The 12,319-nt window shown below is 38.5% G+C and overlaps 1 protein-coding gene across 1 annotated transcript; it reads left to right on the top strand.

Moving 5' to 3' along the window:
* The first annotated feature begins 4,283 nt into the window (after positions 1–4,283).
* Positions 4,284–12,319, top strand: LOC148977478 (NLR family CARD domain-containing protein 3-like). The gene is made up of 5 exons (XM_089134711.1): positions 4,284–6,232; positions 9,473–9,646; positions 9,736–9,906; positions 11,530–11,576; positions 11,659–12,319. Exons 1-5 carry the CDS (start codon positions 4,413–4,415, stop codon positions 12,204–12,206), a joined length of 2,760 nt encoding a protein of 919 aa, XP_088990837.1. The 5' UTR covers positions 4,284–4,412; the 3' UTR covers positions 12,207–12,319.

Consider the following 12,319-nt stretch of genomic DNA (forward strand, 5'->3'; position numbering starts at 1 on the left):
TGAGGACACCAGGTAAATCTTAGTTTTTCTCTTTTTCTTTTGCTTTTTTTTCCTCAGAGCAGATCGTCGCGCAAACAGTGTGCAGCACTAGTTTCTGTCTGACGTCCATTTTCACGTGTTGTGTTCTCTTCTTCGCTGGGTATTGGCGCAATATTTATTTATTTATTTATTTATTTATTGCTTGTTTTTTTTGTGACAAAACGTGGTTTGTAGACAAGATAGAATCGTTGGGTGACAGAGTTGTTGAACTCGTTATTTATTTGATTATTATCAGGATTTAGAACGTAACATAGTACTGAAACAGCTCTCATTGAGTCACAAATGATTTGCTCTTATCATCCGATTGTGGTTATATCTCTATGTAGTGCGTTGTCAACTCGTGTAGTGAGTTACCTCCTGTTGTGGATAAATCATGTTGTGTTGTGTGGTGTGAACAGCTAAATACTTAAACACTCCTGATTTCACTGAGAGCAAGTCATGTAGTGTGAACCGCACAGTTCAGCCCGACGTTTTAAAATCGTCGTGTGAACAAGGCTTTAGAAGACTGTATGATTTGAAGATAATCACTGCCATTGGGAGAAAAGATTTTTTATACACATTTATGCTGGCCAAAGGAATTTTGAGTCTAAGCCCAGATGGTAGCAATTCAAAAGTAGAATGAAGTGGGTGAGTGTGATCTTTAAAAATCACAATTGCTGTTTTTATTTTTATTTTTATTTATTTATTTTTTTTTTCATAAAATAATCCAACAAGGTCTGGAGGCTGTTGTTTATGTCCAGTAATCTCATTTGCTTGATTAATTATTTGTGAGAGTTTGTTCTTTTGTTTTAAAAAATATCCGTACCATGAAACAATATTATATGTGAGAATACTCTCAATCATTGATCGATATAAGATAGTAAGAGTGTGCGTGCTAATGTTAAAAAAATCTCAATTTCCTAAGAAGGCCCAAACGTTGCTTTGCTTTTTTATGAATGTACTCTACTTTACTTTGAAACTTAAGTTTCTCATCAATAATTGCTTCCAAATATTTAAAATTCAAGACATGCTCTGCAGTTTTTCGTTTTATGACAACTGGTTTGTATACAGAAGCAATACCTACTCTTCTCAATTGATTCCTCAGACATAGCTATTTTGTCTTTTCAATATTAAGATGTAAAAACTACTCTCAAACCAAAAAAATAATACTGTCAATATACTCAAAGTACGAGGAGCAATTCATTTCTTTCTTACAAGAGACCAATGCCATGTCATTGGCATACTTTATAAGGGAAAGGATATCATTGTCCGCAGTCACAGCAGTACATCATCATTGAAAAATGAGTCACATTCAGTACATTCTAAAGAGCCTCTTAGCTCTTCTGTTGAGTCCCTGGACCACGTTTGGATCTGCTGAACGGCAGGCTTAATCCTTTTTAACAGCTGCCTATACACAAATCCGCCGCGAACTCTATGGGCGCCGCCATCTTGCCTGCCACCATTACTGCGGGCCTGCAAAGTGTGACGGTGACGGCCCTCTAAATATTTCAATGAAAGCGGATCCTGCTTATGAAATAAAATGTCTGGTTTACATTGGGTTTATGATGTCAGGCAGTGGCCAAAACTTACAGATAAAGGTTATTTATTGTAAAAATGCGTGAGCCTAATGTAATGTAATTAAGACGTGTATTAATTTATGACAACAATAAAACCGAACACTGTCATAGATGTGTTAATATGCTCACATGCCAACTGTCCCGATTAAATAGACTGCTACTGATCTAACCACTGACTACACCAGCAACACGGCATTTGAGAATGATCACGACACCGGTCATAATCAATCACAGCCCGTGCGTCAGACCATACAAACTCAACATCCAGCCGATATAAAACGATATAAATACAGTTAGTTTTCTCACACAAACCGCTCGTTTCGTGTCTTAGGCCATCAATGTGTACTTACATTTACGAGCCATTAAATCATGTTTCATTTTGACTTCTCTGTGCATGCTTTTTGGTGGACCCCCTTAGCCTCCAGTGTATGACTGATAGACAACAACGGTCTGACTGAAAAATGTCAAAATTGAAAATACTGTGGAAACAAAGACACCTACATCTTGGATGCCCTTGAGGTAAGCTAAAACATATATATAAAAAAAAATAATTTCAAAGTGAACTATCCCTTTAATCATCTGGCATGCGATGAGCTTCAGAACCTAAACTACAGGGCATTGATTGAAGGTCAGAATTACACGAGCTCCGGATGGATTGGCCAGATACTGCATACCATTGCAGATGAGCTCATCACATTAAAAGGTGTTGTGAGGTTTTCACAGGCAGTGAACTCGTACCATAATGTGTCAGTAACAATACAGAGAAAATTGTTAAAACAGCCAACCACACAACACGCTCTTCCCAGTATCACTGGACATACGTAAAAATAACTAAATAAAAACATCTAATATCTGCTATAGCCGCCTACGAGAACAACACGCTACTTCCGCAGCAGCAAGGCCCGCAGTAATGGCGGCGCTGCTTTACTTCCGTGTTTCGCCGGATTTGTGTATATTTTGGTAAATAGGTGAATAACGTCGTGATCCGAACGTCCCATAGGTAGATGTAACCTTGGCAAATATGCATCTTCCACATAACCAAAGCATTTATATAGAGTCTTAACCAGTCTTGTCAGACAGGTTTCATATTGCTCAAGATTTGGCAACAGCGTAGATACATTGCATTTATTAAAATCTCCAAGCAAACAGTCCTCCAATGGTTTTGCTTGACTTGACACTGTCACGGTCCAGGCAGATTAATGATTATCCATCCAAGTTTATGTTGTCAATCGCCAATGCTGATCAGGTTACTTCTTTTGAAGTATCGGTTATATTTCACAAATGCTGTGAGTTTGGTCATTTTATTTTGGAGTGAACAAACATTAGTTAAAGTTATTATGGGAAGCGGAAACCGACTGCCGTGATGATTAAGTCTGTTTCGGATTCCGCCTCTACGGCCCCTCCGTTTCACTTTCTTCTTTCTATTTGTTGTACGAGTAGGACCGATTATTTCAGGAGGTCCAAGAAGGAACTTTGGTGGAGTTTTAGAGTTAAATCGGAATCTCAGCAGATCTTTGCGGCTGTAAAACATTGTCCTCATTTGTCCGTTGCTCCTTAGATTTCCCGAATCCGCTCCATCTCCAGCACACGAACACAGTCGATAGCGCATTTTAGAATCCAAAACAGAACGATGAGCTGTGTAAAAAATTTTGCTATTAAAACTTGCTAATAGACTTAGACAATTTTAAAACAAACAAACACACAAGGTTTAGGGGAAATAATGTACAGTTTGCTCAATATAAAACTCATTATATCCTTGAAAAGTCCCTGTAAAACATGGAAACCCACTGTGTGTGTGTGTGTGTGTGTGTGTGTGTTTAATGCATTTGTTAACCATTTAAGGAACACTGAATATGAATGCAATTAATGTCTTATAAAGGTTGGTTTAAAGCACTTAATTAATATAATTTTCCAATTCGACGGACAATCTGCATGAATAGACACAATTTTAGGTCATATTGGCCCACAGCTGCTTAGCAGAAATATTTCAGTGAGACTAAGATAAATTAGCTGGTTACCTGGAAACGTACAAAATATAAAACACAAAACAGTATTTTGAACACCAGGTAGAAAATATATACAACAATAATTATTCATACATACAGGTTGTGCTTCATGAGGAGCAAACTGTTCCAAATAAACTGGGTACTGACCCATATTTCAAGAAAAAGCATTTTGCAAATCTCATGTTGATCTCCCACGAGATTTGAGAAGTAGTCATCAGTAAAATGACGCGAGCGTACAATGTACAACATGGGCAGGCATTATGCAAATCTAGTGACATTATGTAACCCCTCCACCCGGGTCCTACTCGACTCACTCCGAGCGGTCTTCGAACCCGGGAGCACCTATTGAGATCAGAAGGAGTGAGGTTTACTCGCACAGCGACTAGCTGGCCTCTGTTACATATAGAACCGTAAAGCAGTGAGATTCTAAACAAAAAAGACTGTCCTGAGTCGATTCTTTCTTTTGAGAGACATGAACTTTTATTTAACTTTTCAGAACGTTTACATGCACAGCTATATTACACAATGCAATGAAAGGGAATATTCAAAAAAAACATAATAATAAAGGGGCACTTGAACTACAGTACTTTATTACACTATAGTCATTAAAGTGTTACCATTTTTGGATTGCATACAACAATTGTGTAAAATCATTTTCCTGGGTTTCTGCAGTGGGGAAGATCTAATCCAGTGTCAGTCCAGATGTGGAGACTGTAAGCAAGTTCTGACAGATGCAGTCCATTTGGAGGGATTAAGCAAACTGTGTTTCAGCTGCTACTCAGACAGAAACAGATCTAGAACATGCCCCGTCATGGAACAAGCCCTGATTGAGGAGACTGGAGATCTGCAGCAGGATTCTCACAAATCAAATGATGTTCTTCAGAAAGTGAAATTCCAACACAAAACCATCATGAAGAACAAGTATGAGAGCTTATCTGAAGGAATCAAACTGCAAGAGAATCGAACCCCCCTGAACAGAATCTACACACAGCTCTACATGTTACAGGGAGAGAGTAAAGGGGTGAACGAAGAACATGAGGTTTTACACATGGAGAAAACAGACGGAAAACCAGCACAAACAGACATTCCAATCAACTGCAGTGACATCTTCAAAGCCTCATCTGAACCAGGATGTGAGGAGAAAGAGAAAATCAAAACCGTTCTTACTAAAGGCATAGCAGGAATTGGAAAAACTGTGTCTGTGCAGAAGTTCATTCTGGACTGGGCAGAAGGTAAAGCCAATCAGGATGTTGATTTCATGCTTGTGCTTCCATTTCGAGAGCTGAACTTCATTAAAGATGAGCAGTACACTCTTCACAGACTTCTGCTGGACTTTCATCCTGAACTTAAAGATCTGGACTCAAAGATGTATGATGAGTGTAAAGTTGTGTTCATCCTTGATGGTCTGGATGAAAACAGAATTCCACTGACGTTATCGGACAGTGAGAAAGTTTCTGATGTGACTGAGATTTTATCAGTGGGTGTGTTGATGTCAAAGCTCATGAAAGGAGAGTTGCTTCCATCTGCTCTCATCTGGATCACCTCAAGACCAGCAGCAGCCAGTCAGATCCCTTCCAAATACATCAACCGTCTGACAGAAATTCAGGGATTCAATGAGCCACAGAAGGAGGAATATTTCAGGAAGAGAATCAGTGATGACCAAAAAGCCAGTAGAATCATCTCACATATCAGAAGCACAAGAAGCCTCCACATCATGTGCCACATACCCGTCTTCTGCTGGATCTCATCCACCGTGCTTCAAAAGCTCCTGAAAGAAGAACTGAGTGCAGAAATCCCTCAAACTCTGACTGAAATGTACATCCACTTCTTGCTCATTCAGATCCATGCGAGTCAGAAATATGAAGGGAGTGATCGAGAGAAACCCCTGTATTCCAGCCGAGAATTGATTGTGAAACTTGCTGAAGTGGCTTTCAAACAGCTGATGAAGGGCAATGTGATGTTCTATGAGGAGGACCTGAAAGAAAGTGGTATAGATGTCACTGATGCTTCAGTGTGTTCTGGGATATGTACTGAGATCTTTAAGGAGGAATCTGTGGTCCATCAGAGCAAAGTCTATTCCTTTATTCATCTCAGCTTTCAAGAGTTTCTTGCTGCTTTTTATGTGGTTTACTGCTATTTATGTAGCCCGAGAGAAGCACTTTTTGATTCACTACATAATTTGCATACACGTGTATTCATAAAGGTTCGAGAGAGAGAAAATGGACAATTGGATCTTTTCCTGCGTTTCCTGCTGGGCATCTCACTGGAGTCCAATCAGAGAATCTTACATGATCTTCTGACACACACAGAGAACAGCTCAGAGAGCATCAAGAAAACTTCACTGTATATTAAAAATGCAATTAAGAACAACAATCTCTCCACGGAAAGAACCATCAATCTGTTCCTCTGTCTGCTGGAAATGAAAGATCTGTCTCTGTGCAAGGAGATTCAGAATTTTCTGACATCAGATACACACTCAGAGAAACTCTCTCCTGCTCAATGCTCATCAATCGCTTACATGCTTCAGATGTCAGAGCGGGTGCTGGATGAGCTGGACCTGAAAAAGTACAACACATCAGAGGAGGGTAGAAGACGACTGATACCAGCTGTGATGAATTGCAAAAAAGCTTTGTGAGTGTTCATTTTATATTACCAAGAGCCTGTAGGGAGACCTAACCCTCCCTGAAAGGTTTAATTATTTTCAAATGTATCTGCTAGCAGCACTGCTGAATTTAAATCAGCAAAGGCACAATTGTAAGACTAGATGAGGCAGGGTTTGAACACCTAAATTCTGGTGTTGTGGTTCAGAGTCCAGTTGCCACAGATCCATTAAGATAATAAACCCTTAATTTCAACTTAATGTCACTGTTGTTTGCGACCAAATTATGAGTAAAAGTTCCTAATCTAAACGCAACAGTTTTAGTTGAGTTTAAAAAAAAGAACTCCGGGAATTATAAAATATGAACGGATCAAGCAAACATAACGCATCGAAAACCGACAAAGTACTGAAAAAAAAACAGGGCTTACACAACCAAACCAATAGATGGAATGATACACAGATGATTCAACTAATTAGTCAATGAAAAACCTTCGAAACCAATTAACTCAGTCAAAGGAAACTGATCTAGAAACAGTAAACACCATCTAAAAGTATAATTCAAGCAAATACAGGGCAAACAAGACATAACCCTGACACTTTAAACTAACTTATTAATATTAACTTATCAGCACTAGTTTTTCTTACTTTAAGGGTACTCTTGAAACCTTATAGAGCTTTATACAATGTGTCACAGAATTGAAAAATTGTTTAGACCCCAACAAGGCAAACCAAAAGGAATGAACAGATTGACAACATTTTAAAATTAGGCTTTGTTAGAAATTAAAGCAGCACTTGGCAACTTTTTCAACTTAATAAATCCATTTAGAAATCATTTGGATGTTTAAAGGGGTTTGAACTGGCTTTTTAAATTTTAACATATTGTTGTCTGAGGTGAACTTATGACGTTCGCTTGGTTTTTGCATTCAAAAACATCAAAATGAATAAATAATAGGCTATTTTCTACCCTAGTTTTGAGCCCATCTCAGAAACGGTCGGTTTTTATGGGCGTCTCACACTGAAGACTTGGAAGTAAACGCCCACTGCTGTGAGTGGATAACAGTTTTACATATTATAATGAGTTTCAACTCACCTCGTCAGTGTACGTAGGGAAAATTGTTTTAACGTCCAAAATGGTAACCTACCGCAATGATTCGCCCATACATGTTCGACCCAGAATCCGTGTGTTGCGCCATTCCTGTCAGATCCAATATAGATGGCACAGCACTGTTGTTCTTTACTCTTATATCTGTCTGCAAATCCAGTCTTGTTTACAAAACAATCCTCAGTGAAACAGGGTTTTGTCAGACGGTTTTACCCTCATCAGCTGGAACGTCATGAAAAATAAAGTTTTGCAGTACTATTGGAATGCAGCGACTGTCTTCCACAACCAGGCACTGCACAATATTTTTTATTGCTCGGTAGGTCGATCCGGTTTGCCATCACAAGGTAGGCATCTATGCTACTTAGCTATGCGGAATCGGTGGCCGGGGCTAAACCGGCTGTGTTGAAGTAGTTAGTTTCAAGTTAGTTTAAAGGGTTAGTTCACCCAAAAATGAAAATTAAGTCATTAATTACTCACCCCCATGCTGTACCAACCCCGTAAGACCTTCGTTCATCTTCGGAACACAAATGAAGATATTTTTTATTAAATTTGAGAGCTGGATCACTGCTACAGAGACTTCCTAAGGGACTAGCACTTGACGGCCCATAAAGTCATTAAAGAAAAGGTTGAAATATTCCATGTGCCTACAGCGGCTCAATTATAAGTTTATCAAGCGACGAGAATACTTTTTATGCGGAAAAAAAGCATAAATAACGACTTTATTCAACTATTCCATTACTTCCTTATGGGCCTTGAGACGAGAATTGAAGAGATTTCCAGAACGCATGCGCGAGAACTGAGATGAGGACGTTCTTCTTCGACTACTTCTTGTTACCGGCTGCTCACCGCTAGTATTACCGCCCCCTACCGTATAAGATGACATGCTGTTATAGCTGGAAGTGCAAAACTTTCTGTTTACAAGCAGAGGAAGACGCACGCTGTACATACGCGTTTCAATTACCATATTTTCTGCACTATAAGGTGCACTTAAAATCCTTTAATCTTCTCAAATACGACAGTGCTGTGCAGGGTTATGTTTGCCCTGTATTTGCTTGAATTAGACTTTTAGATGGTGTTTACTGTTTCTATATCAGTTTCCTTTGTCTGAGTTCATTGGTTTCGAAGGTTTTTCATTGACTAATTAGTTGTATCACCTGTGTATCATTCCATCTATTGGTTTGGTTGTGTAAGCCCTGTTTTTTTTTCAGTACTTTGTCGGTTTTCGATGAGACGGCTGAAGTTTCGCGCAGTACAAGAGTGATGGCGGAAAAGTTTCCAATTCCATGGTTAACTTCAAGAGCGAGGAGGTCAAAAAACAAACCTTATGGTCAAAAACAAAACCTTATTTGGTTAACCTGTTTTATGGAACAGACTTTTCGATTATGTCAAATGTCAACAGTAAAATCCAGAAAGCCGAGTATGAAGATGTACGAAGAATGGGCTCCTGAAGTGGATGTGCCAAATCAGAAAGACAATAAAATGTGTGCTTTGTGCCAAATCAGAAAGACAATAAAATATGTACTGTTGATGTGCTACCAGGCAACCATTTGTAAACACTTCTGTAGAGGCTTTGGGATGGGGATCATGGAATGACCTGGATCTTAGTTTAACTTAGAACACTAGTGTTTGTAAAGAGAAATCAAAAAGGCAAAAGCCAGCAAATGACAAAGTCGAGACGCACACACAGAAAGCTTTTCACGTTGTCCTTCTTCATCTGATCTGAACATTCCAATATGCCTTTGATATTTGTTTCATGTGTGGGCTAGCAACCTTGTGCATTTGTTCCAAGCTTGTCAGTTAATTAGTTATATGTGGAAATCAATACAATAACAAGACAGATAATAACAATATTTGCACAAAAAATATTTCTTTAAGTAAAATGAGCAGTCCTCAAATTTGCATTCGTGTGAAGTTTACACAAAAAAGAAAAAGAAAATCTAAAATTGGCTAATATTGAACATGATGGATAAAGCAATAAAAAAAATCCCATGAATACTGACCAACAGGTTGCATCATAAACTATGTGTTTAAGAAATAGTAGTAAAGAAACACTAACAAATACAGTAAGCAACTCTAATTATTGTAAATATCATATTATTAATTATACTTTAAATATCAATAAAATTCCAGAGTTCCATAGTCAGGAATATGATTTTTTTCTGTCTTTCAGTCTAACCTACTCCAACATCACTAGTCAATGCTGTGAAAACGTAACTTCAGCTCTGCAATCTTCGAAGTCCCTCCTAAGAGTGCTGGACCTGAGTAACAATGACCTACGTGATTCAGGAGTGAAGCTGATCTCTGATGCACTGAAGACTACAAACTGTCCCCTGGAGATACTGAGGTAATTAAAAGTATTAACAAACTTTATTTTTTGGACTGTGTCCCAAATGTTGCTGCTTAATTCAAAATCAAATTAATTTGGTTTTGTAGATTATCTGGCTGTATGGTGACAGAGGTCGGATGTAGTTATCTGGCTTCAGCTCTGACGTCAACTTCACAACTGAAAGAGCTGGATCTGAGCTACAATCACCCTGGACAATTAGGAGTCAAGTTACTCTCTGAGAGACTGAAAGATCCAATTTGCACACTGGAAAAGCTCAAGTATGTTAAACATAAATGAAATAATTTACAGTATAAGGACAATGGTAGACACATGTGCCCTGCCTGTGAAACCCTGGCTAGAATCTAATTATAAGTTAAAGAGTGTCAAAGTAGTCATAGCCATAAAAATGACAAAAATAGGCCATAAGTGTTTATTTCTGTTAATGTAAAGGTTAACAAATGAGATGGGGTGGGGGTGGTGATGGCGCAGTGGATAAGACACATGCCACATAAGACACATAGATGACGTTATGGGATCCTAACCCTACCCCAGACCTAAACCTACCCCTAAACCTACCCCGTCACCTAACTGATGTTAAAGGTAAAGTGTCAGTTGTATGACGTCCCAGGATCGTCATGTAACTGACATTAAAGGGTACCCTAAAACGGCGGATGTTGACGTATGGTCAAAATACGTCCCAAGACGTCAGTTATATGACTAATAAAGTTATACAAATCATTCCACTGAATTGACTTGATAATTGTTCCTACAATCAAGCACTTGTGGTCCCCCATTCGTTTAAATATTTTTATGCTTTTAGCTTTCTTGACATGTGCATCATAATAAATAAGCCTGTTTTACAAAACTTAAAGAATTTTCTCATAAATGTGTTATACATATCACTGAAAATGGCATAATATCAGCTTGCACATATATGCAGAATAATTATGGATCAAATGTTTTGCTGTTATAAAGGTAAGCTTTTTTTAAGATTGGAGTTTCTCAAAAACATGATTTTCTGAGCCTGAAATTCAGCAAATCTTTGACATCTTTGACTTACTCAAAAAAATTAAATATCAAGGTTATATATTTCAAAGAATGTTCTTTACATTGTGTAGGATGATTTTATGTAAAAAAAAAAAAAAAACAGTGAATCACAAAAACATGACTTTAGGTTTGCACAGGCAGGGTCACATATTAGTCACAATAGTTACAAAGCCATATGAAATGTAGGGGGTTAGTTCACCCAAAAATGAAAAGTATGTCATTAATGTCTTTCCAAGCTCGTAAGACCTCCATTCATCTTCGGAACACAGTTTCAGATATTTTAGATTTAGTCCGAGAGTTTTCTGTCCCTCCATTGAAAATATACACACAATATACTGCCCTTATCTAGAAAGGAAATAAAGACATCACCAAAGTAGTTCATGTGACATCAGTGGGTTAGTTAGAATTTTTTCGGAGGTCTTACGGGCTTGGACCGACATGAGGGCGAGTCATAAATTACATAATTTTAATTTTTGTGTGAACTAACCCTGTAAGTCTGCTCTTGCTTTTTTATGCAGTTTTCCAAACTAGCAATATCTCTGCAAAATGTTTGCATGTGTGGATGGATGGATGGATAGACTCAATTGGCTTTATGCACAGCTTCACTACTTCCTGAATTTCAGCCAGCTCCTTGTTTCCTGTCTGCCATTATTGGACACATTGATTAATTCAGGTGTGCTTGACCTCAGTAGTCACGGCAACAATAATCAGACACACCTAAAATTAATCAATTTTGCCCAATAATGGCAGACAGGAAACAAGGAGCTGGCTGAAATTCAGGAAGTAGTCCAGCTGTGCATAAAGCCCATTAACTAATCATAACCCATTTCTTTCTTTTATGTGTGTTCCTTTAGTCTGGACTACAATGATCACCTTAGAATCACACCAGGGCTGCAGAAATGTAGGTACTCCTTATTTCTTTCTTTTTTACAGACACCCATCCACATGTAGTTTTAGGTTCTAATTGCTGTTCTTGTGTTCAGATGCCTGTGATCTCACACTGGATCCAAACACAGCAGATACTCGTTTCTTCTTGTCTGAAGAGAACACAAAGGTGACATATAAAAAAGAAAACCAACCATATCCTGATCATTCAGAGAGATTTGATAGATGTTCTCAGGTTCTGTGTAAGGAGTGTCTAACTGGACGCTGTTACTGGGAGGCTGAATTGAGTGGGAAGGGTGCTTTTATATCAGTAGCATATAAAGGAATCAGCAGAAAAGGCGAAAATGATGACTGTGTGTTTGGATGCAACGAGAAGTCTTGGAGTCTGGACTACTCCTATGACAGATTTAGTGCCTGGCACAACAATAAGAACACTTACATACCTCGCCCCTCACCTTCCTCTAATAGAGTAGGAGTATATATGGACTGGTCAGCTGGCACTTTGTCCTTTTACAGCGTTTCTGACACACACACTCTCACACACTTACACACATTCAACACCACATTCACTGAACCCCTCTATGGTGGACTTGGTGTCTATCCTGATTCTTCAGTTTCTCTCGTCAGACTGAACAAAAACAAATGAGAAACTGACTTATGATATGTCCAGTTTCTTCTGTGCAGCAGTGTCCTTTTAAAGCTGTAGTGTTCTATGTTTTAACCTTGTTTTAAAATGTGTGGACTTGAGGACAGTGTATA

This window comes from Pimephales promelas, chromosome 9 (assembly GCF_988280905.1).
Source record: "Pimephales promelas chromosome 9, fPimPro1.hap1.1, whole genome shotgun sequence".
NCBI lineage: Eukaryota > Metazoa > Chordata > Actinopteri > Cypriniformes > Leuciscidae > Pimephales > Pimephales promelas.